Source organism: Lithobates pipiens, unplaced genomic scaffold (assembly GCF_037356315.1).
Source record: "Lithobates pipiens isolate NorthernLeopardFrog02 unplaced genomic scaffold, aLitPip1_a1.2 Scaffold_8, whole genome shotgun sequence".
NCBI classification, from domain to species: domain Eukaryota; kingdom Metazoa; phylum Chordata; class Amphibia; order Anura; family Ranidae; genus Lithobates; species Lithobates pipiens.
Window position 1 is genome coordinate 431,814,858 of NW_027507903.1, and position 26,362 is coordinate 431,841,219.

The 26,362-nt window shown below is 48.8% G+C and overlaps 1 protein-coding gene across 2 annotated transcripts in view; it reads right to left on the reverse strand.

Moving 5' to 3' along the window:
• TBC1D9B (TBC1 domain family member 9B) overlaps positions 1 to 18,569 on the reverse strand; it is a 174,377-nt gene extending 155,808 nt beyond the window's left edge. For both annotated transcript variants that reach the window (XM_077474303.1, XM_077474302.1), the window contains exon 1: positions 18,293 to 18,569. In XM_077474303.1, the coding sequence (XP_077330429.1) occupies positions 18,293 to 18,410 (118 nt within the window). In that variant the 5' untranslated portion in view covers positions 18,411 to 18,569. The remainder of the gene's footprint in view (positions 1 to 18,292) is intronic.
• Between the last annotated feature and the right edge of the window lie 7,793 nt (positions 18,570 to 26,362).

The following is a 26,362-nucleotide window of genomic DNA, read 5'->3' on the forward strand; positions in this document are numbered from 1 at the left end:
TTTTTGTCTAGGGGTGAAATCTACTTACCTAATCCGCCGATTCTCTGAGCACAAGACAGGTCCCTGCTACTCCTGCCCACACATATTAGAGGTCTTGCGCAATGGACTGTTCCCGACTCCATCCTGGTGGATGTGCCGGAGGAGCGATGTTTTCCGGAAGATCAAAGGATCGGGCGAGTATACTCTTTCTGTGCGCCGCTAGACAAAAGGAGCAGATAACCCATGCAGTGCACATTTGTTTTCCATAGCGTTCTTTCTGCTTTAACAGTCCTGGCTGTATCGGTATTGTTTTAAGACTTTGTTGCATTATTGCATTCTTTTCACCTGGTAATCCTGTTTGTAACATACTTCCTTTCCCAAGATAACAATGCTAACTCATCACAGAGTGTCTATGGAGAAGCAGAGTTGTCACTCTAGGCCAGGGCATGTTTTGGGACTACAAAATATCTCCTTTTCTCCATTACATGGACAGCGATGTTTTGCAGTTCATTGAAAATAGCTGAGAAACATTATTTGAGATGTTAGCTTGGTTCAAAGGAAGTTAGAAGGACACTGGATTTCTAACAGGATCAACAGGTGTTAAAATTCTTTCACACTGAGCCACCTGCTGTTGTTGGTGGATGGGACTGCGGTCTCCATCTGTATACCCCAGGGATGTTGACACTTTTTTGGGAGCAGTGACATTTATACAACGATTAGTGCTATAAAAATGCACTGATTACTGTATAAATGACACTGGCAGGGAAGGGGGTTAACACGAGGTGTGCTCAAAGGGTTAAATGTTCCCTACGGAGATGCTTTCTAACTGTGGGGGAAGTGGACTGACAGGGAGTAGAAAGAGATTGCTGTTTCTAATCACCGACAATCTCACTTGACTCCCCTGACAGAACAGGGATCCGCTTTGTTTACACTGGCAGATCCCTGCTCTGCCTCACTGTGGAGCGAACACGGGTGGCCGTCTTTGTGGTACCGCATTGTTTTGAAAATGTAGTTCCTGCACTACTTCTGGCGATTTTGGGTGTGACTTGAATAGACATCTGTGCATGAAGTTGCACAGATATCTTCAAAGTTGCACTAGCATGCTATTGATATGATATGATTGATATGATATTTAAGATAAAGTCGCACAATTTCAAAGCCGCATTTAATGTAAATGAGGGCTAATGTGAATAAAATATAAAAAATAAAAATGTAGGAAAAAAAAATGAAAAAGCGTTTTAGTTTTTGATACAGTTGGGGAAGGGTTGGAACCCCTGTCAAGATGTCATTGTCAGACAGTCACCTCACTTTGTCCTGGTGATCACTGTCCTCCGCTATAAAAAGAGTGAGGGGAAATCTAAGGCCGGCCATAGACAGTGATAATTTCGACAGTGCTGACAGGCCCATCCCCCTGTGGAGCCATTGTAATCTCCCGGCGGGAGAACACAATAAGTCAGGGCTTGAAAATTTGCTTAGAATCTAGGAGCAAGCTGAAAAAGTTAGGAGCCAGTTATTTAAATCCTCTGCCCAGCGCCCAGAACTGCATGTCTGGGGCATCGGGCAATAAGAATTGCTGATGCCTGATGCCAAGATAAAAAGACAATATTTAAAAATGAAAAAAAAAAAAAAAAAAAAAATCAACTTTTGTTTTGTTATAAGATTTTGCAAATTTTTTTTCTCCTTCAATGCTGTGCTTTGATAGGCTGCACTAATTGGCACTGATGGGGCAGCATTGAGGTTGGAACTGATGGGCACTGACAGGTGGCACTGATGGGCACCAATAGGCAGTACTGAGGTGCAACTAATGGGAACTGGCAGGTGGCACTGATGGGCAGCATTGGCAGGCGGCACTAACTGGCAGGTGGCGCTAACTGGCACTGGCAGGTGGCGCTAACTGGCACTGGCAGGTGGCGCTAACTGGCACTGGCACTAACTGGCACTGGCAGGTGGCAATGGGTGGCACTGGCAGATGGCATTGGCAGGTGGCACTAACTGCCATTGGCAAGTGGCACTGATTGGCACTGGCAGATGGCACTAACTGGCAGGTGGCACTGGCAGAAGGCATTGGCAGGTGGCACTTACTGGCATTGGCAATTGGCACTGGATTGCACTGACAGGTGGCACAGGATGGCACTGGCACTAACTGGCATTGGCAGGTGGCACTGGCAGGTTTCACAGCCGATAGTGTAACTGTGAGACTGAATGCTCCCTGCAGTGCTGCACTGTGTGAAACGGTATGGCGAGAGAGGAGCTGACAAATTCAGCATGATGTCAGAGGTGGGCGGGGCCCGGGGTGGGCGGGACCTGTCAGCTATCCAGCCAATGATTGGGCTGCTTAAGAAAGGGGAGGGGCCACATACACATATCGGCCCGCCCAGATCCCATCCCATTGGCTGGTGTTGGAAATCAGGGTCCCGCCCACCCCGACATTCAGCCTCAATTTTGACAGCTCCTCTCTACACACAGTTTCACACACTGCGGCGCTGCTCTCCCAACAGTGTGTGGAGAAGGGAGGAGGATGTCAGAGGCTGCTGAGCCGCTCTCTTCCTGCTCCATCTCGACTACCAGACAGTGCCTGGTGCCTCCAGACACAGAGCAACAGAGGCACCTGTCAGTGACAAAAACCCAGGCATCAGGGCACAATTTCTAGTCGCAACTGTAACCTGGTGCCTGGGATTTGTTGAGCCCTGCAATAAGTATTGCAAGCGACTATAATTGCAGGTGATAAACGCATGTAAAATCCGTCAGGCTAGTTGAACATTCAGTCTGCCCATACATGGTTCAAATGTCGGCTGATACCTGCTAAACTGGCCTAGATTCAAACGGTCTATGGCTGCCTTTACAGCGAGAACAACTGTTCTGGTGACAACTGTATAAAAAGAGGAATTGTTCTCACTTCCTGCTGCTTCTCCATGATGGGAATGGAAGTAAAATACCCCCAACAGGATACAGACAGGCAACCAAAAAATGATCTGACAGGGCTTTTAAGCATTCCCAGTTTTGTTGAAAATAAAAAAGGATGCACCGATACTTTATTTATTTATTTATTTATTTTTAGCCCTCGCCGATACCAATTACTGATATACCGCAACTTTTTTTTTTGTTTACACACACTGTCAGCAATGCTAAAAAGTATTGAATACAAATGAAAACACATTTTTATTTTCCCATTTTGCGATTTTTTCAATGTGAAACATGTAATATATGTTAGAGGTTTAAAAATAGAAACAAAACAAAAAAAAAGTTTTAAAAAAGGGGTTGCAAACCCTCACAAATTTTATAAAAAGGTGAAAAACCTTTTGTTCTGCAGCTCCCCCAGACCCCCCCCCCCCCCTTTTTCTTATCTGAACTCGTTCCAGCAACAGGGACAAGCGCAGCAGATCCAGCCACTGTCTTAGATCTTCATTGGATAAACTGATAGCAACAGGAACCATTCTGTCAATCAAATCCAGTGACACAGGACCCAGAAGGCAGGGCCAAGTCCTGCTGTCTGTGTCAATGGACGCAACAGCAGGACTCAGAAGCGTGCCAGCATGAGTGCCCCCGTGGAATGCAGCTTTCCGTGGGGGCACTCGAGAAGAGGAGCCGGGAGCGCCGTGGGCACCCTGTGCAAAACCATTGAACAGAGGAGGCAAGTATAACGTGTTTGTTATTTTATGGGAAAAAAAAAGGAAGCTTTACAATCACTTAAATTATCAATAATTTAAAAAAATAACAGTAAATCAGCAGGAAAATATTAAATTAAATGGAGGAGAATAAAGAGTTAATTAAGGTAGATTAGAGTAAATTAAGGGTTAAAGTGGTTGTAAACCCAAAAAAAAAAAAAAAAAAAAAAAAAAACACACACACTGCAAGACATCTCTCCCGGAGTTATTTCTGGGTATCACGGGCTCTGGCGCTGATTGGCATGCGCAAGTGAGCCGCCGGTAAATGGTACACTAGCATCAGCAATGGCATGAATGTTTAGGTTTAGGAGATATATGGGGTAGTTACAGGTAAGCCTTATTATAGGCTTACCTGTCGTAAAAAGTGGATTGTAAGGGTTTACAACCACTTTAATAAGGGGTTAAGCAGGAGGAACATTTAATAAAAAAAAACTTTTTTTTTTTTTACTTGACAGGTTGCTTTAAACTGACTTTATCTGCAGATCAAGCTCATCCCTTTGATCTGCAGATGAAGAAACAGAAAGATACAAAAAGAAACAATGTTTCTTTTTATCTTAGGCCCCATGTATACAGTTGCTGCTAAACTGAAGTTCAGAGGCAGTTGGACACTTTTTTTTTTAACTACCCCTGAACTCATCCAATGTTATCTTAGGTGTACATGTACAAAGGTTTGTGTACTGTCGTTTTTAAGCAAGTTTATAAGCCTTTTTTTGAAGGCAAAAAATTAAATGTCAGATGTCAAAGTTTCCAACACCAAATGCGGCAACCCACGTTTCGTTTATGGGCATTTAATTTTAAAAAAATAATTATTATTATATATATTTTAAGAAACACTTCTAAACACAAATACGGCAAAACTGACGTTTTAAACGTGGGTTACTATCTGTCAAGTTATATCGTTCAGGAGAGGTTGTAAAAATGTCCCGTGTACATGTACACAGTACGCTTTAGAACCTCTCCTGAACAATTCAACTTGACAGATAGTAACCGACGTTTAAAAACGTTCGTTTTTCTGTGTTTACATGCTGCGTTTTTGGGGGTTTTTTTTGCAAACAGTCAAAAATGTATCTCCATTAAAAATGCCTGTAAACTAAACACGGATAAACGCGAGTTATCGTGTTTACACATTGTTACAGGCATTTGATATTTTAAATGCCTCTGAACATCCGTCCTGAATGCATTATTTTGCTTTCCAAAAAATGCTTCTAAACTGCCTGGAAACACTATAAATGACCCTGTGTACCTGTACTAATAAGATAACAGAGGAGAGTTCAGGGGCAGCTGAAAAAAAAAAACGCCCAACTGCTCCTAAACGTCCGTTTACCATCAGCAGTGTACATGAGGCCTTATGCCGCGTACACACAGTCGGATTTTCTGACGGAAAATGTTGGATGTGAGCTTGTTGGCTGAAAGTCTGACCATGTGTATGCTCCATCGAACATTTGCTGTTGGACTTTCTGCCAACAAATGTTGGCTAGCAGGTTCTCAAATTTTCTGCCAACAAAACTTTGTTGTCAGAGTCCGATCATGCTTACACAAGTCCATCACACAAAATTTAACGCATGCTCAGATTCAAGGACGAGCCGGAAACGATTGGTCTTGTAAAACTATTGTTCGTAATGGAGATATCACGTACGTCTTGTACGTCTCTACGTTCGTAATTGTTGGCCAACATTTGTGTGACCGTGTGTATGCAAGACAAGTTGGAGCCAACATCCTTCAAACAAAAATCCACAGTTTTATTGTTGGAAAGTCCGATCGTGTATACAGGGCATAAGTGTTTCAGCAGCTGAGCAATGTTATTGATAAAGATTGCCCCACTTTTTTTATTTATTTTTTTACAGATCCAATTGCCAGACTTCTTTAACACATCAGCTGTCAACAGGGGAACACCGCTGAATGAGTCATTGGTTGTTAAGGACACAGCGGCCCTGCTCCTTAACAACCGATAATCAAGGTCTTTTTATATATTTTTTTACATTTCAGCTGTCATTGGGGGAATCCTACTGACAGCTGAAAGAATGAAGCCTGAAAGTATCGGTTTACACAAGTGCCAATATTCGTGCAAAAGTTTAGTATCGGCGCCAATACCACTATCAGCTACAACCCTACAAAATAAAAAACTAAAGGTTTAAACTATACATACAGTGGATACAAAAAGTCTACACACCCATGTTAAAATGTCAGGTTTCTGTGATGTAAAAAAATGAAACAAAGATAAATAGTTTGAGAACTTTTTCCACCTTTAGGCTGCATTCAGACCTGAGTGTTTTCAGCTTGTAAAACGCCCAACAAGAAAAATCCCATTCTTTTCACCTGTTCACATGTGAGCGTTTTGTCACCTGAAGCAAAACGCCTGAAAAACACCTTAAGCTCAAAAAAGAACATGGAGCTTCTTTGGGGCAGATTACAGGCATTTTTCTGCTTTTTACATTGCTGACCTGTACAAAATCGCGGTAAAAAACGCACAATTTGAAACACTCAGGTGTGAATGCAGCCTTAGGGTGACCTATAAACTGTACAACTCAGTTTAACAACAAACTGAAATCTTTTCTGTGGAGGGATGTAAAAATAGAAACTGAAATAATATGGTTGCATAAGTGAGCACACCCTTAAGCTCGGTTCACACAGGGGCAACACGACTTTTGGAGGCAACTTGGATGCGACTTGGACACGACTTACAACACTACTTTAAGTCGCCCCAGGCCAGGCGACTTGCCGTGGCCAATCAGAGAATGAGCTCTCAGGGGGAACTCCTTTTGAGAGCTGATAATCCTCTGAGAGTCGCCTCCGTATAGACGGAGATCCGACTTGGAGGCGACCTCCATTGAAATCAATGGGTACCAGTCGCCTACAAGTCGGATTGAAGTAGTACAGGAACCTTTTCTGAAGTTGGAGCGACTTCAGTAGTGTGCATTAAGACAGCTCTCATTCACTTACATTGATTTCTACATGTTGTGCGACCTGAGGTGACTAGGGGCGACTTGAAGTCGGATCTGAGTTGCCCCTGTGTGAACCGGCTCTTAGCCCCTTTCACACAGGCAGATAGAATTCAGATTTTAGCTGTCGATAGATCACGTTATCTACCGCAGCTAAACTCAGACAATAGCCCCATTCACACACTGCATTTAGCGACGATTTCCGTACATTTTTGAAGGTTTTGTGCGGTTAGAAAAAATTAATTTGACTGCGCCCAGGACTGATTTATTGCAGCTATCTGCACATAACTGCAGGTAATCTCAGTGTACTATTTCTCCTACGGATAGCAGCAGCAACAAGGAAAGAAAAACAACAGGAAACATCAGAAATGGCAAGAATGTTCCAACTCAGCCGCATGTAAAACGCAGCTAATCGCAATGTACCACTGCAAGTGATCACTGCGCCTGGAGTCTTGGAATTTCAAAATAACAAAACATGCTTTTAACAGCTGCAGAACAACCGCCCGTGTGAAAGAGGCCTTAAACGAATACTTTGCTGAAGCACCTTTTGAATTTATTACAGCTCTCAGTCTTTTTGGGTATGAGTCTATCAGCATGGCACATCTTGACTTGGTAATATTTGCCCACTCTTCTTTGCAAAAACACTCCAAATCTGTCAGATTGCGAGGGCATCTCCTGTGCACAGCCCTCTTCAGATCACTCCACAGATTTTCAATCAGATTCAGGTCTGGGCTATTCCAAAACTTGGGGGCTTCATGTACACGGGACCCTTTTACAACCTCTCCTGAACAATTTAACTTGACAGTTAACCCACATTTAAAACATCCATTTGGCCACGTTTACATGCTGCGTTTACATTTAGAAGCGTTTTAAAAAATAAAAATACAATTTTTTTTTTTGTATTTTCAAAATAGCCAAAAATGAAAAACGCCTGTAAACGAAATGCAGCTAAATGGGAGTTACTGCGTTTAGAAGCGTTTGCGCTTGAAATGCCTTTAAACTCAGCTTCTGAACCAAAAAAACATCCATTTTGCCTGAATTCCGAAAAAAGCCTCTAAATTAAACTGCCTAGAAATGACTGTAAACCAGGGCTTGACAAATTTGTTTGGAATCTAGGAGCGAGGTCCGTAACGGCGATCCGGACCTGTCCCTGGCCTGACATGGAGACGAGTGAGGGGAAGATAGCCCCCCGCCACCTGTCTCCAAGTGATTGCCCATAGCTCTTAGAGGGACATTTTTTTTTTTTTTTTCAAATGACAATTTTTTTTTAAATTGCATTTTAGTGTAAATATGAGATCTGAGATCTCTCTGACCCCAGATCTCATATTTAAGAGGACCTGTCATGCTTTTTTTCTATTACAATGGATTTTTACATTCCTTGTAATAGGAATAAAAGTGACACAATTTTTTTTTAAAAGAACAGTGAAAAAAATCAAAATAAAAAAGTTAAAATAAGAAAAAAAAAAAAAAAAAAGTTAAACGCGCCCTGTCCTGTCCTGTCCGCATATGAAAGTGGTGTTCAAACCACACATGTGAGGTATCGCCGTGATCGGTAGAGCGAGAGCAATAATTCTAGCCCTAGACCTCCTCCAACTCAAAACGTGCAACCTGTAGAATTTTTTAAACGTCGTCTATGGAGATTTTAAAGGGTAAAAGTTTGTCGCCATTCCATGAGCGAGCGTAATTTTGAAGCGTGACATGTTGGGTATCAATTTACTCGGCGTAACATTATCTTTCACAATATACATTTTTTTTTTAGCTAACTTTACTGTTGTCTTATTTTTTTTTATTAAATAAATAATTTTTCCCCCAAAAAGTACGCTTGTAAGTCCGCTGTACAAATACGGTGTGACAGACAGTATTGCAACAACCACCATTTTATTCTCTAGGGTGTTAGAATAAAAAAATATATATAGGGTTTAAGGGTTTTAAATAGAGGGAAGGAGATAGGCAGGCAAAGCTCCATTAGCATTGCTGGTTGTCATACCAACGGCCACCACAAGAGGGCGCCAGATTCCAGAAGGAATCATAGGACCGCAGAAGGCCTCAAAGCCGCGGCCTCAATTACCGACCGCCGGCGGAACGGCCCGACGCGATCGCGCCGGGGGGTCCACGGAGACAGGATACCGCCAGCTGTGCTGCCCTAGGTCACTAATTCTAGTCGCAAATGCGACCCGCCGCCCGGGTTTTGTCGAGCCCTGCTGTAAACGACCCTGTGTACATGTAAGGCTCCATGCACACTAGGAGCAGAAAAAAGGTCAAAGTTTTTAGCTTAAAAACGTGCCATAAAAGATGCAAATTGAAGCATATTGTACAAAGTTTAGGTGAGTCTATGAGTGTTTAAGAGAAATTAGTTTATAGCTGAAGAAAAACAGCCCCAAAGCATGATGCTGCCACCACCATGCTTCACTGTGGGTATGGTGTTCTTTTGGTGATGTGCAGTGTTTTTGCCCCAAACATCTTTTGGAACTATGGCCAAAAAGTTCAACCTTGGTTTCACACACATTTTCCCACATGTTTTTGGGAGACTTCAGGTGCATTTTTACTAAATTTGGCCGGGCTCGGATGTTTTTCTTTGTAAGGCTGGATTCACACCTATGCATTTTTTGTGCTTTTTGCATTTTGCAGATTTGCAATAAAGATCGTGTTCCATAGGAAACCATGTTAAATGGACTGTAGTGCAAATCTGCAAAATACAAAAAGCACTAAAACTGCATAGGTGTGAATCCAGCCTATGAAAAAGCTTCCATCTTGTCACTCTAACCCTTAGCCCAGGGCTCGACAAAACCCGGGCGCCAGGTCGCATTTGCGACTAGATTTAGCGACCTGGCGCCTGAGGCAGCACAGCTGGGGGTATCCTGTCTCTGTGGACCCCCCCGGCGTGATCGCGACGGGCCGCCCTACCGGTAATTGAGCCCCCGGCTTTGAGGCCTTCTGCGATCCTATGGTTCCTTCTGGAATCTGGCGCCCTCTTGTGGTGGCCCTTGGAATGACAACCAGCAATGCTTATGGAGCTTCCCCTGCCTGCCAGCCTTCCCTTTACTTAGAACTCCAAACATGATATATATTTTTTATTCTAACACCCTACAGAATAAAATGGTGGTCGTTGCAATACTGTCTGTCACACCATATTTGCACAGCGGACTTACAAGCGCACTTTTTTGGGGAAAAATAATTTATTTAATAAAAAAAAAATAAGACAACAGTAAAGTTAGCACAATTTTTTTTTTATAATGTGAAAGATGTTATGCCAAGTAAATCTATACCCAACATGTCATGCTTCAAAATTGCGCCCGCTCATGGAATGGCGACAAACTTTTACCCTTTAAAATCTCCATAGGCGATGTTTAAAAAATTCTACAGGTCTCACTCTTCCGATCGCAGCGATACCTCACATGTGTGGTTTGAACACTGCTTTCATATGCGTTCGCTACTGCACGCAAGCTTGGCGGGACAGAGCGCGTTTAAAAAAAAGAATTTTTCTTATTTTAACTTTTATTTTATTTTTTTACACTGTTCTTTAAAAAAAAAAAAAAAAAAAAAGTGTGTCACTTTTATTCCTATTACAAGGAATGTAAAAATCCCTTGTAATAGAAAAAAGCATGACAGGTCTTATATATGAGATCTGGGGTCAGAGAGACCTCACATCTCATATTTACACTAAAATGCAATTTAAAAAGAATTCGTCATTTGAAAAAAATAAAATGTCCCTCTAAGAGCTATGGGCAATGACTTGGAGACAGGTGGGGGGCTGGGGGCTATCTTCCCCTCACTCGTCTCCATATCACCGTCACGGACCTGGCTCCTAACTTTTTTAGCTGGCTCCTAGATTCCAAGCAAATTTGTCAACCCCTGCCTTAGCCCAAACAGATGAAGAATACGGGAGATTGTTGTCACATGTACCACACAGACAGTACTTGTCAGATAGTCCTGCAGCTCCTTTAACTACTTCCCACCCAGCCACTGCACATATACAGCCGGGTGGTCCTTTCCTCGTTCTGAGTGGACGTCCAGGAACATCCCTCAGAACGAGTGTTTGCAGCGCAGCCACAAGGCGTGCTGCGGCTTGATCCTGTGATCATTCTGATCACAGGATCCAGCTGAGCAGAGTTCAGGATATGGGCGCTGCGATTGGTCCTCCCGATCACCTGACGGCTGTGTCCAATCACAGCCCTCACAATGTAAAAGAGACGTGTGTCTCTGTGACAGCTCTTTGTGCGAGGATGATTTTACACAGAAAGCTGTAACAGATCACCCCACAAAACACACCAACCACTGATACACCCCTCTCTATACACATTTCACTGTCCCAATAAAAAAAAAAAAATCCGTCTGTCCCCCATGACTGCCAACACCAAATAAACACCGATTTGGGTTATTTTTACCAAAGAAATGTAGCAACATCATTTTTTGGTCAAAATTTATCACAAGGAATTACTTATTTGCTAAATTTTATAAGTGAAACTAAGAAAAATGCTTTTTTTTTGGAAAATGTTTAGTCTTTTTTTTTATTTGTAATGTAAAAAATAAAAACCTGAGCGGTGATTAAATACAACCAAAAAGAAGCTCTATTTGTGTGAAAAAAATTAAAAAAAAAAATTTCATTTGGGTACAGTGTTAGATGACCGCTCAATTGTCTGTCAAAGTGTGACAGCGCTGAAAGCTGAAATTTGGTCTGGGAAGGAAGGGGGTGAAAGTGCTCGGTATTGATGTGGTTAATGTTGCTGTAGGCCTCTTGGCAGACTCCCTGACCAGTTTTCTTTTCATCAATTTTGGAGGGACCTCCAGTGTTTGGTAATGTCACTGTTATGCCATATTTTCTCCACTTGATGATGACTGTCTTCACTGTGTTCCATGGTATATCTAATGCCTTGGAAATTCTTTTGTATCCTTCTCCTGACTGATACCTTTAACAATGAGATCCCTCTGACACTTTGGAAGCTCTCTGCGGACCGTGGCTTTTACTGTAGGATGTGACTAAGAAAATGTCAGGAAAGACCTACTAGAACAGCTGAACATCTTGGGGGTTAATCAGTGGCACTTTAACTGATGGCAGCTGTGTACTGACTCCTATTTAAAGAGGGATTCCACCCAAAAAAAAAAAATATTAAAAGCCAGCAGCTATAAATACTACAGCTGCTGACTTTTAATAAATGGACACTCACCTGTCCCGGGTTCCAGCGATGCCGGCAGCCGAAGCCGATCGGTCGCTCGGCCCTCGGCTGCTGCCGTCACCATTCTAGGTGAGGGAATCAGGAAGTGAAGCGAATCGGCTTCACTTCCCGGTTCCCTACTGCGCATGCGCGAGTTGCGCCGCGCAATAGGAAATCTCCGCGCTGTCACTGGGACCCGTGTGTGTCCCAGCAGACAGCGCGGCAGGGCAGGAAATGGCGTAGACTCCCACGGGAGTCTATGCCCGGAAGTGGGTGTAAATACCTGTCTTTGACAGGCATCTCCACCCCCCTCCCCCCTGAAAGGTGTCAACTGTGACACCGGAGGGGGGGGAGGGATCTGATCAGCGGAGGTTCCACTTTAGGGTGGAATCCCGCTTTAATATGCGTTTGACTGTGATTGCTTAATTCTGAAAACTGCTACATCCCCAGTTATAAGAGGGTGTGCAGACTTATGCAACCACATTATTTTATTTTTTTTATTTTTACTTTCCCCAAAAAAGATTTCAGTTTGTTTTTCAAATTAAAATGTAGCTTAAAAGGTCACATTAAAAAGTGGAAAAAGTTCTGAAATGATTTATCTTTGCCTCATTTTTTACATCACAGAAACCTGACATTTTAACAGGGGTGTGTGGACCCTTTATATCCACTGTACACCTTACTTGAGTCATTTAGAATGTCCTATTTTTTAATAAAATCATAGGATCCCCTCCATGCACTACAAACTGGTGGATACATCTAATGGAGATTGCGCAATCAGATTAGAACCCACGTGGTGAGCTTTAAGCCAGCCAGAGAGATTTTCTTTTCCTACAGGTTTCAGGGGGGGGCGTGTAGAGGCTTGATTCCTCCATCAAGGGAAATCCCTCTTGCGGAGCCATGGTGTTCTCCTGATGGAGGGGGAGCCACTTTAGTGATAACTGATAGTGGCTGTAATAACAGATAGCAAGTTGAGTACATTCAGCCTGCCCATACATGGTTGAAATCTCAAACAAAGTCTCTATGGCTGGCTTTAATCATCTGCAATAAGAACCAGCTTTATTGACATTTGTTCAGTGTGTCATACATACTCACTGTATGACATGCTGAACGAACATCCAAAAAGGCGGTTCTTATTTTAGAAGACTAAAGCTCGCCACACATGTTATAATCCGATTGCATGATCTCTGTTAGAAGACTAAGGTGTGTTGGCAACATATTTTCAATTCAAGTATAAGGCCCCATGCATTTAGCTGTAAAAAAAAGTGGTCTGTACCGGACTTAAACTCACATGGACATACTGTAAGTGCGCTTATGTCCTTATGAGTGGAGATGTATGATGGAAAAAAGTATTTGAACTCCTGCTGATTTTGTACGTTTGCCCACTGACAAAGAAATTATCAATCTATAATTTTAAATGGTAGGTCTACTTTAATAGTGCGAGACAGAATAACAACAAAAATATCCAGAAAAAAAAAAAAAAAAACACATTTCAAAAAAGTTATAAATTGATTTGCATTTTAATAAGTATTTGATCCCTTATCACTCAGCAATAGGGATGAGCTCAGGCGTGTTCATATGGAACAAGTGCAGAACCCGCCAGGAAGTCGGTGCACGCTGAGCTAATCACAGGCAGTGAGACATTGCCCCGATGCGCGGCTGCAGAGATCGAGCAATGTCTCGCTGCCTGTGATTAGCGCAGCTCTGCACCGACTTCCTGTCAGGCTCTGCACGTGTTCCAACACGAACACGCCTGAGCTCATCCCTACTCAGCAAGATTTCTGGCTCTCAGGTGTCCTCTATACAGGTAACGAGCTGAGATTAGGAGCACGCTCTTCTCCAGGACCCCTTTCACACTGGAGCATTTTTTCAGGCGTTTCTCAGGCGCTGTAGTGTTTAAAAAAGCGACTGTAAAGCGCTTGAAAGAAGCCTCATCTGCAATCTCAATGTGAAAGCCTGAGTGCTTTCACATTGAGGTGCTGCGTTGGCAGGGCTTCAAAAAAAGTCCTGCAAGCAGCTTCTTTGCAGCTCTTTTGGAGCGGTGAATACACTGCTCTTAAAACGCCCCTTCCCACTGAAATCAATGGTTAGCGCCTGCAAAACGCCTGAAAAGCGCTTTTAGCAGCAGCGCTTTGTGGGTGCTTTTAACCCTTTATTTGGCCACTAGCAGGGGTTAAAAGTGCCCCACTAGCGCTCGAAAAACGCTGTTAAAAGCGCCGCCAGTTTAAGCGGCGCTTTACGAGCGTTTTTCGGGCACTGGCAGTGTGAAATGGGGTCTTAAAGCACTTGGGCTTTCACATTGGGATTGCAGATGAGGCTTCTTTCAAGCGCTTTACAGGCGCTTTTTTTTAACCCTAAAGCGCCTGAAAAATGCCCCAGTGTGAAAGGGGTCTTAAAGGAAGTGCTCCTAATCTCAGCTTGTTACCTGTATAAAAGGACACCTGTCCACAGAACCACATTTTAATCTCTCCACCATGCCCAAGACCAAGACCAAAGAGCTGTCCAAGGATATCAGGGAGAAGATTGTACATAAGGCTGGAATGGGCTACCATCACCAAGCAGCTTGGTGAGAGGGCAACAACAGTTGGTGTGATTATTCGCAAATGGAAGAAACACAAAGTAGATATCAATCTTCCTCAGTCTGGGGCACCATGCAAGTTCTCACCTCATGGAGTTTCAACAATCATGAGAACGGCGAGGAATCAGCCCAGAGCTACACAGGAGAATCTTATCAATGACTTTAAGGCAGCGGAGACCATAGTCACCAAGAAAACAACTGGTAACACACTATGCTGTGAAGGACTGAAATCCTGCAGCGCCCGCAAGAACCCCCAGCTCAAGAAAGCACATGTACAGGCCCATCTGAAGTTTACTAATGAACATCTGAATGATTCTGGGGGGAACTGGGTGAAAGCGTCGTGGTCAGATGAGAACAAAATCGAGCTCTTTGGCATCAACTCAACTCGCTGTGTTTGCTGAGGAGAAGGAGGAATGCTGCCTATGACCCCAAGAACACCATCCCCACCATCAAACATGAAGGTGGAAACATTATGCCTTGGGGTGTTTTTCTGCTAAGGGGACAGGACAACTTCACCGCATCAAAGGGGCGATTAACGGGGCCATGCACCGTCAAATCTTGGGTGAGAACCTCCTTCCCTCAGCCAGGGCATTGAATAGGAGTCGTGGATGGGTATTCCAGTATGACAATGAAAATATGTGGCGGGAGCTGAAAGGTTCCAGTTGCCAAACGTCAGCCTCAAAACCTTAATGACTTGGAGAGGATCTGCAAAGAGAAGTGGGACAAAATCCCTCCTGGGATATGTGCAAACCTGGTGGCCAACTACAAGAAATGTCTGACCTCTGATTGCCAATAAAGATTTTGCCACCAAGTACCAAGTCATGTTTTAAAAGGAAAATGAAGAAACCACACTAAAACAAAAATTGTGAAGTAATCCTAATAGTGAAGCAGCAAACCTCCTGTGGAACATATACACAGTAAATCACAAACAAAACAGGTTGCGCCAATATGTATAAATCAACAAATTTTGTGAATATTCGCATAAATAATGCATTGATAACCAGTCCATAAGTGTTGGGAGAGTGAATCCTGAAGTTATCTTCACCAACCACTACAGAAGTGCCTCCACCTATCGATCCCTCATTACAAGGGATAAATGACGCTTGTGGCTATAACCCAGCCAAGGCCTTTACATCGGGTCCAGATGATCTCCCCACCGCATCACTCTATGGTAGCGTGTAGGCTGAGATGGTATCGCAAAGGAACAAAAGGCTCCACATAGTGTAAATCTCAATAAAACTTTTATTAAAACAAAGTAATGCACTTACCAATGTATATTTTGCGAAAGGGTCAAATACTTATTTCACTCATTAAAATGCAAATCAATTTATAACTTTTTATTTATTTTTTATGAGTTTTTCTGGATATTTTTGTTGTTATTCTGTCTCTCACTGTTATAAAATAAACCTACCATTAAAATTGTAGACATTTCTTTGTCAGTGGGAAAAACGTACAAAATCAACAGGGCATCAAATACCTTTTTTCCTCACTGTATTTAGTCATTCTGCACCTGCCCCGTCTACACATTGTGGACATTTAGGCCTCGTTCACAGGAGAGTAGTACAGCGTACACCCACACAAGGGCCATGTTTTACCGCACATGGATTTACAGTTGTTCCATGCATCAAATGCAGACAGTCCCATTCATGTCTTGCATGAAGCCACTGTTTCCAATCTGACAGGCGTGCACGAACACCTGTGCATGCCAGTGTGGGCAAACACGACCCTCTCATGGGTGTATGCTGTAGTACACCTGTGTGAATGACGCCTTAGGCCGGCCATAGACAGTTCAAAACTCAGCTGGTTCAGCAGAAACCGGCTGAGATTGGAACCATTAATGGGCAGGCTTAATGTATTTGCACAATCAAGTGGGCTACAAGACAAACAGACAATTGCTCACCAGGAGGGATCCCCCTGTATCACTGTCTGTGTTGATGGAGGAATCATGTGAATATTTACTGTCTGAATGAATCATTCACTAGGCAGTGTCAGCGCAGAATGACTAAAAGCAGAAATAATTCTGCACCAGCTCTGCTATCTGCACAGTCAATATATACATAGGCAGCAACAAGGCCATGTGCGTCTACTCATGTAAACATTCTCACAAACCTTTACACACATAAAATACAGTCAAGACTGTAGATGCAATTTTTTTATTTTTTTTTGCTAAATGCTATGAAGCAAAATGGGGCAGTGGGGTCCATAGCAATGTTCAAATCCATATACATTATGGTATATTGTTCACCCAGGTGAAGGTGACCTAAAGAGGACTACATCCAAGCGTGTGCCCACACAAACTAGTCAGCAATGCCACCTCTCATACTTCTAATATGTACAATCCCTATGGAGTCAAACAGTTTAATACGCAAGAAGGTTTAGCCCCTGTATCCAACATGGGGAATGTACAGAGGTCCCCCCCCCAAGCCAGCATCTACAAATATTAAAGCTGCTGACTTATATACCTACCCAGGGATCCAGTGCTGCCCGGGCCAGCTCTTCAACAATCTTTGTGTCCCCGATGCCAGCATGTTTGCCCTGGGAAGCTGGCTGGCCAGCTTCCAAATGCACATACACAAGCCGCGCTCTGCGAATGGTCTTGCAGTCTTCTGAGACTTGTGATGTGTCCCAAGAGGTTGCAGAAAGGGAGAAGGGGGTGGAGGGGAGAACTTCAAAAACTAAGTACCTGCACCCCACAACCCCCCCCCCAAAAAAACCTCTCTAATACAATAGAGAAGAGGGGCGGTTGGAAAAAAAAAGAAACTTTTGGGAAGTTCAAGAGTGAATGTGGAGCTCAATGGATAACAGTCACGATCCGAGGAGGGCGCGCAGCGCTCACGATCCGGGGCGGGCGCGTAACGCTCACGATCCGGGGCCGTGTAAGGACCACGATCGGGGGGGGCGTAACCGTCACGATTCGGGGAGGCCGCGTAGCCTCCACGATCCGGGGGGGCCCTGTACCGATCACGATCCGTGGGGGGGGCCCTGTACCGATCACGATCCGTGGGGGGGGGCCCTGTACCGATCACGATCCGTGGGGGGGGGGCCCTGTACCGATCACGATCCGTGGGGGGGGCCCTGTACCGATCACGATCCGTGGGGGGGGCCCTGTACCGATCACGATCCGTGGGGGGGGGGGGCCCTGTACCGATCACGATCCGTGGGGGGGGCCCTGTACCGATCACGATCCGTGGGGGGGGCCCTGTACCGATCACGTACCGATCACGATCCGTGGGGGGGGGCCCTGTACCGATCACGATCCATGGGGGGGGGCCCTGTACCGATCACGATCCGTGGGGGGGGACCCTGTACCGATCACGATCCGTGGGGGGGGGACCCTGTACCGATCACGATCCGTGGGGGGGGGGGCCCTGTACCGATCACGATCCGTGGGGGGGGGGGGCCCTGTACCGATCACGATCCGTGGGGGGGCCCTGTACCGATCACGATCCGTGGGGGGGCCCTGTACCGATCACGATCCGTGGGGGGGGCCTGTACCGATCACGATCCGTGGGGGGGGCCTGTACCGATCACGATCCGTGGGGGGGGCCCTGTACCGATCACGATCCGTGGGGGGGGGGCCTGTACCGATCACGATCCGTGGGGGGGGGCCTGTACCGATCACGATCCGGGGGGCCCTGTACCGATCACGATCCGGGGGGGCCCTGTACCGATCACGAATCGGGGGGGCCCTGTACCGATCACGAATCGGGGGGGCCCTGTACCGATCACGAATCGGGGGGGGGTACTGATCCTGATCCAGATGGTGCACGCAGCAGACAGAAGAATCCAGAGACCTTTGATAGGACAGATCTCAGGGTGTATGACCTGTAATAACAATGTAATGTGAGTATATGATGACCCCAGAAAGGAGGGCTCCTGCAATGTTTACATTGGACAGTCACACTGGAGGTAAGTTTCTAGGCAGACTAGAAGATCCGGAACATTCCTGAGCCCACCATGGGCCTCCCCTGACCCCCTCACCTGTCAGCCCTCCGCCTTTTCCGTGTCCCCGCCGCCTCTGCAGGATGAAGAACGGGTTGGCTCTCTCGGTCACCCATAGCGCATTGGCCAGCAGCACCTCCTCCGGGTTCAGCCACATCCTGACCAGCCGAGCCCCGGGTGGGGGAAGGAGCAGCGGCCCGGTGCAAGTCCTCAATGTCCGGGGAGATGAGTGTCAGTGCTCGGTGTTGTGTACTGGCCTCCTCCGCCCCTCACTCCCTATGAGGTCCGGAGCCCAGGCCTTGGAGGCCGTGCCGATCTCCAGAGCCCCCTGCTGGATGGACGGAAGAATGACAGGCGGCGTTGTAGTTTACTTGTCATGTTTGTTTTTGGGCTGAAAGGGAGCAGAGAGCATGGGGAGCTGTCCTCCTCCTTCACAGGGGGTGCAATGGGGAGCTGTCCTCCTAATTCACAGGGGGTGCAATGGGGAGCTGTCCTCCTCCTAATTTACAGGGGGTGCAATGGGGAGCTGTCCTCCTAATTCACAGGGGGTGCAATGGGGAGCTGTCCTCCTAATTCACAGGGGGTGCAATGGGGAGCTGTCCTCCTCCTTCACAGGGAGTGCAATGGGGAGCTGTCCTCCTCCTAATTCACAGGGGGTGCAATGGGGAGCTGTCCCCCTAATTCACAGGGGTGCAATGGGGAGCTGTCCTCCTCCTTCACAGGGGTGCAATGGGGAGCTGTCCCCCTAATTCACAGGGGTGCAATGGGGAGCTGTCCTCCTCCTTCACAGGGGTGCAATGGGGAGCTGTCCCCCTCCTTCACAGGGGTGCAATGGGGAGCTGTCCCCCTAATTCACAGGGGTGCAATGGGGAGCTGTCCTCCTCCTTCACAGGGGGTGCATTGGGGAGCTGTCTTCTTCCTCTTTGGGGGTGCAATGGAGGGGGCATGGGGGAGCTGTCCCTCCTCCTTTTCAAAGGGGTGCAATAGAGGGGAGAGCTGTCCCTGGAGTCAAGAAATCAGACAGTTGCAAATCAGTGGTCTTGCTATCAGACAAGTTTTTTTTGGTTGGATATTCAACACAGAAAAACTAAATATAACATAATGCATGTGTGACAGCTCTGTGTAATCATTATTTTATATATTACATCACCCTCTCTAACATCTCTAACATTTACAATACGGTATGATTTTACTGTGGAAATTTAAAGATACAGAGCCCCAAATATCAACCCATTGGCAACAAACTGACATTTTTTCCAATACTTCAAAGTGGATAAGAAACAAAATCTCCCATTGGACCAAGACGTTTACAATGCAGATGTGTCATACACACCCCCCTCTGTGATATCTTACAATATGATATGATTTTACTGTGGAAATGTAAATATACAGAGCCCCAAATATCAACCCAGTGGCTACAAACTGACATTTTGGCACTACTTCTAAATGTGTTCAAAACAAAATCTCCCATTGGACCAATACGTTTACAAAACATGTCACTTTGTAGCCAAAGGGTTGATATTTGGTGCTCTATATCTTTACATTTCCACAGTAAAATCACACCATATTGTAAGATATCATAGAGGGGGGTGTGTATGACACATCTGCATTGTAAACGTATTGGTCCAATGGGGGATTTTGTTTTGAACCCATTTAGAAGTAGTGCCAAAATGTCACTTTGTAGCCAAAGGGTTGATATTTGGAGCTCTGTATCTTTAAATTTCCACAGTAAAATCATACCATATTGTAAGATATCATGGAGGGGGGTTTGTATGACACATCTGCATTGTAAACGTATTGGTCCAATGGGGGGATTTTGTTTCTGACTCATTTTGAAGCATTGCGGAAATGTCAGTTTTTAGCCAATGGGTTGATATTTTGGGCTCTATATCTTTAAATTTCCACAGTAAAATCATACCATATTGTAAATGTTAGAGAGGGTGATGTAATATATAAAATAATGATTACACAGAGCTGTCACACATACATTATGTTATATTTAGTTTTTCTGTGTTTTATATCCAACCAAAAAAAATTTGTTTGATAGCAAGACCACTGATTTGCAACTGTCTGATTTCTTGACTCCAGTCCTCCTTCTCAGGGGGGGGTGCAATGGAAGGGGCATAGGGAGTCGTCTCCCTCTTTCACAGGGGGTGCAATGGGGAGCTGTCTTCTTCCTCCTTGGGGGTGTAATAGAGGGGACACGGGGAGCTGTCCCTTCTTCTCAGAGGGGTGGGGGAGCTGTCTCCCTCCTTCACAGGGGGTGCAATGAAGCGGGCATAGAGTTGCTGTCCTCCTCCACAGGGGTGCAAGTAAGGGGGCATAGGGGAGCTGTCCTCCTCCATGGGGGTGCAATGGAGGGGGCATAGGGGAGCTGTCTTCCTCCTTCTCGGGGGTGCAATGACAGGTGGCGTTGTAGTTTACTTGTAATGTTTGTTTTGTGGGCTGAAAGGGAGCATGATTCAGAAAGAGCAGAGAGTATGGGGAGCTGGCCTCCTTCGCAGGGGGTTTGAGGGGAGCTAGCCTCCTTCATGTATGCAATGAAGGGGGTATGGGGGAGCTGTGCTTCTCAGGGGGATGCAATGGAGGGGACATAGGGGCGCTGTCCTCCTCCTTCGCAGGGGGGTGCAGTGAAGGGGGGCATAGGGGAGCTGTCTGCCTCCTTCATGGGGTGGAAGGGGTTGCAATAGAGGGGGTATACTTGAAGGATAGCTATAGGTAGTAGTGGTTATTCACATTCAGCTGGACTTGTTCAATAATGTTGAAGGTTCTTTTGCTTCTTTTTCTCCCTATCTAGTTAAAATTACATTTCAAGTCTAATCAAAGTTCCTCTAAAGAAAAAAAAAATACTAGTACATAGGGTTGCCACCTTTTCTTCAAGCCAAACCCAAACACTTTAGCGGCCTGGGACACCTTTGGGTGCCCCGAGGAGAGTAGTAATGTGGTGTGCATAGCGTGCAGCAGCAAACAGTGAGTGTGGCCAAATTGCTCTTTCTGACATCATTACCCTGCCAACCAGTGATGCCAAACTTGCCCCAAGACAGCCGCCTGCAGCTCCCAAATGGCAACAGATATGTGTGACTATCTTGGTCACTTGAGGAGCCACTGACCGTTTTGAATAACGTGTGCCTGAAACCTGGACACACGATTCAAAACGCTCACTGTCCAGTGAATCCTGGACAGGTAGCAACCCTACTAGTACATGTAGTCCAGCATCCTCTTCCTTGCAACCAAAGTTCATCCTTACTGCTTTGCTCCCATGCCATCATCTTAAAATGTAGACCTGGCCTGCACCCAACTCATGTCTGTGCATGCACAAGATCCCCCACCAGGGCTGGACTGGGAATGAAAACCAGCCCTGGAAAAAATTTCATACCAGCCCCACAGCATTATTATACCAGCCCTACAGCATAACGTCATTATTTTCTTCACGAAAGGGAAAACCATACATTTTAAAGCACATTTGATGAAGAGTATTATATATAGATATGAAATCACATAGGGCTTTATATATATATATATATATATATATATATATATATTCAAATTCCAGACTCCCTCAGACTGCAGACATGATACAGGAAATGGTCAGGGACTGCAGACATGATACAAGAGCAGGAGAGTGTGGTGGGGAGGAGAGCACTGGGTGGCAGGAGAGTGTGGTGGGGGAGGAGAGCACTGGGGGGGCAGAAGAGTGTGGTAGGGGAGGAGAGCACTGGGGGGGCAGGAGGGTGTGGTGGGGGACTAAAGCACTGGGGGGGGCAGGAGAGTGTGGTGGGGGAGGAGAGCACTGGGGGTGGCAGGAGAGTGTGGTGGGGAGGAGAGCACTGGGGGGGCAGGAGAGTGTGGTGGTGGAGGAGAGCAAGGGGGGCAGGAGAGTGTGGTGGGGGAGGAGAGCACTGGGGGGGCAGAAGAGTGTGGTAGGGGAGGAGAGCACTGGGGGGGCAGGAGGGTGTGGTGGGGGACTAAAGCACTGGGGGGGGCAGGAGAGTGTGGTGGGGGAGGAGAGCACTGGGGGGGCAGGAGAGTGTGGTGGGGAGGAGAGCACTGGGGGGGCAGGAGAGTGTGGTGGTGGAGGAGAGCAAGGGGGGCAGGAGAGTGTGGTGGGGGAGGAGAGCACTGGGGGGGCAGGAGAGTGTGGCGGGGAGGAGAGCACTGGAGGGGCAGGAGAGTGTGGCGAGGAGGAGAGCGCTGGGGGGGGGGCAGGAGAGTGTGGTGGGGTAGGAGAGCACTGGGGGGGGCAGGAGAGTGTGGTGGGGGAGGAGAGCGCTGGGGGGGCAGGAGAGTGTGGTGGGGGAGGAGAGCACTGGGGGGGCAGGAGAGTGTGGTGGGGAGGAGAGCACGGGGGGCAGGAGAGTGTGGTGGGGGAGGAGAGCACTGGGGGGCAGGATAGTGTGGTGGGGGAGGAGAGCACTGGGGGGGCAGGAGAGTGTGGTGGGGGAGGAGAGCACTGGGGGGGCAGGAGAGTGTGGTGGGGAGGAGAGTACTGGGGGGGCAGGAGAGTGTGGTGGGGGAGGAGAGCACTGGGGGGTGCAGGAGAGTGTGGTGGGGGAGGAGAGCACTGGGGGGGCAGGAGAGTGTGGTGGGGGAGGAGAGCCTTGGGGGGGCAGGAGAGTGTGGTGGGGGAGGAGAGTACTGGGGGGGCAGGAGAGTGTGGTGGTTAGGAGAGCACTGGAGGGGCAGGAGAGTGTGGTGGGGAGGAGAGCACTGGGGGCAGGAGAGTGTGGTGGGGGAGGAGAGCACTGCGGGGGCAGGAGAGTTTGGTGGGGAGGAGAGCGCTGGGGGGGCAGGAGAGTGTGGTGGGGGAGGAGAGCACTGGGGGGGCAGGAGAGTGTGGTGGGGAGGAGAGCACGGGGGGGGAGGAGAGTGTGGTGGGGGAGGAGAGCACTGGGGGGCAGGAGAGTGTGGTGGGGGAGGAGAGCACTGGGGGGGCAGGAGAGTGTGGTGGGGGAGGAGAGCACTGGGGGGGCAGGAGAGTGTGGTGGGGAGGAGAGTACTGGGGGGGGCAGGAGAGTGTGGTGGGGGAGAAGAGCACTGGGGGGTGCAGGAGAGTGTGGTGGGGGAGGAGAGCACTGGGGGGGGCAGGAGAGTGTGGTGGGGGAGGAGAGCCTTGGGGGGGCAGGAGAGTGTGGTGGGGGAGGAGAGCACTGGGGGGGCAGGAGAGTGTGGTGGGGGAGGAGAGTACTGGGGGGGGGGGAGAGTGTGGTGGGGAGGAGAGCAGGGGGCGCAAGAGAGTGTGGTGGGGGAGGAGAGCACTGGGGGGGCAGGAGAGTGTGGTGGGGGAGGAGAGCACTGGGGGGGCAGGAGAGTGTGGTGGGGGAGGAGAGCACTGGGGGGGCAGGAGAGTGTGGTGGGGGAGGAGAGTACTGGGGGGCAGGAGAGTGTGGTGGGGAGGAGAGCACTGGGGGGCAGGAGAGTGTGGTGAGGGAGGAGAGCACTGGGAGGGCAGGAGAGTGTGGTGGGGGAGGAGAGCAGGAGGGGGCAGGAGAGTGTGGTGGGGGAGGAGAGCACTGGGGGGGCAGGAGAGTGTGGTGGGGAGGAGAGCACTGGGGGGGCAGGAGAGTGTGGTGGGGAGGAGAGCGGGGGCAGGAGAGTGTGGTGGGGGAGGAGAGCACTGGGGGGGCGGGAGAGTGTGGTGGGGGAGGAGAGCACTGGGGGGCAGGAGAGTGTGATGGGGAGGAGATCACTGGGGGGGCAGGAGAGTGTGGTGGTGGAGAGCAGGGGGGGCAGGAGAGTGTGGTGGGGAGGAGAGCACTGGGGGGGCAGGAGAGTGTGGTGGGGGAGGAGAGCACTGGGGGGGGCAGGAGAGTGTGGTGGGGGAGGAGAGCGCTGGGGGGCAGGGGAGTGTGGTGGGGGAGGAGAGCACTGGGGGGGCAGGAGAGTGTGGTGGGGGAGGAGAGCACTAGGGAGGGGGCAGGAGAGTGTGGTGTGGGAGGAGAGCACTGGGGGGGCAGGAGAGTGTGGTGGTTAGGAGAGCACTGGAGGGGCAGGAGAGTGTGGTGGGGAGGAGAGCACTGGGGGCAGGAGAGTGTGGTGGGGGAGGAGAGCACTGCGGGGGCAGGAGAGTTTGGTGGGGAGGAGAGCACTGGGGGGGCAGGAGAGTGTGGTGGGGAGGAGAGCGGGGGGCAGGAGAGTGTGGTGGGGGAGGAGAGCACTGGGGGGGCAGGAGAGTGTGGTGGGGGAGGAGAGCACTGGGGGGCAGGAGAGTGTGATGGGGAGGAGATCACTGGGGGGGGCAGGAGAGTGTGGTGGTGGAGAGCAGGGGGGGGCAGGAGAGTGTGGTGGGGAGGAGAGCACTGGGGGGGCAGGAGAGTGTGGTGGGGGAGGAGAGCACTGGGGGGGGCAGGAGAGTGTGGTGGGGGAGGAGAGCGCTGGGGGGCAGGGGAGTGTGGTGGGGGAGGAGAGCACTGGGGGGGCAGGAGAGTGTGGTGGGGGAGGAGAGCACTAGGGAGGGGGCAGGAGAGTGTGGTGTGGGAGGAGAGCACTGGGGGGGCAGGAGAGTGTGGTGGTTAGGAGAGGACTGGAGGGGCAGGAGAGTGTGGTGGGGGAGGAGAGCACTGCGGGGGCAGGAGAGTTTGGTGGGGAGGAGAGCACTGGGGGGGGGCAGGAGAGTGTGGTGGGGGAGGAAAGCGCTGGGGGGGCAGGAGAGTGTGGTGGGGGAGGAGAGCACTGGGGGGGCAGGAGAGTCTGGTGGGGAGGAGAGCACGGGGGGGCAGGAGAGTGTGGTGGGGGAGGAGAGCACTGGGGGGCAGGAGAGTGTGGTGGGGGAGGAGAGCACTGGGGGGCAGGAGAGTGTGGTGGGGGAGGAGAGCACTGGGGGGGCAGGAGAGTGTGGTGGGGGAGGAGAGCACTGGGGGGTGCAGGAGAGTTTGGTGGGGGAGGAGAGCACTGGGGGGGCAGGAGAGTGTGGTGGGGGAGGAGAGCACTGGGGGGGCAGGAGAGTGTGGTGGGGGAGGAGAGCACTGGGGGGGCAGGAGAGTGTGGTGGGGGAGGAGAGCACTGGGGGGGCAGGAGAGTGTGGTGGGGGAGGAGAGCAGGGGGACAGGAAGCACAAGGTGAACTGGGGACAGTAAAGTAAGTTGGATAGGAGAATTGGCAGGGGGGCCCCCTGCAGCCCCCCCCCCCCCCTGATCCTCCTATCCAGGCAATGTGGCACACAGGGCGGGCTGTACCTGCAGCATCTCCTCCTATAGATCACAGAGCTGGCTGGCAGTGGCTCTGTGTTCGGCGGCCGCTCTGTAACATGGCCCCGCCCCCTCAGACCAGCTCGTGTGATAGGCGGAAAGTTGATTCTATCTACTATCACACGAGCCGGTCTAACGGGGCGGGGCCATGTTACAGAGCGGCCGCCGAACACAGAGCCACTGCCAGCCAGCACTGTGATCTGCAGTAGAGAGGAGAGAAATGCAGCCGCAACTAAAAACGGCCCCAGGGCAGGCGGATACCCGGAAATCAGGCCCGGACTGGGACAAAAAATAGGCCCGGGCATTTTAGACCGAGCAGCCCGGGGGGGGGGGGGGGTTCACAGCATCGGCGCTTCGTGGGGGCGGTTGATGATGGGATGTGGGGTTTCAGCACCTTGCACCTCTGGACCCCTTTACATTACACAGTGCCATGCACCTATGGAGCCCTTTACAAGCACCCTGAACCTCTGGGCCCGTTTACATTACACAGCACCCTGAACCTCCAGTTCTGGACCCCCTGCATGTTACACAGACCCCCCTACAGTGCAGATGCCCTCTCTACAGTGCGGACCCCCTCCCTACAATACAGAACCCCCTCTCACTACAGAACCCCCCTACATTACAGACCCTCCTACAATACAGACCCCCCTACAATACAGAACCCCCCTACAATACAGACCCCCCCTACACTACAGAACTCCCCTACAATACAGAACCCCCTACATTACAGACCCCCCTACAATACAGAACCCCCCTACATTACAGACCCTCCACACTACAGAACTCCCCCTACATTACAGACCCCCCTATACTACAGAACCCCCCTACACTACAGAACCCCCCTACACTACAGAACCCCCTACAATACAGACCGGATCCACTCATGGGGACTCACAGGAGGGGACCCATACTCTGGGATATGCTG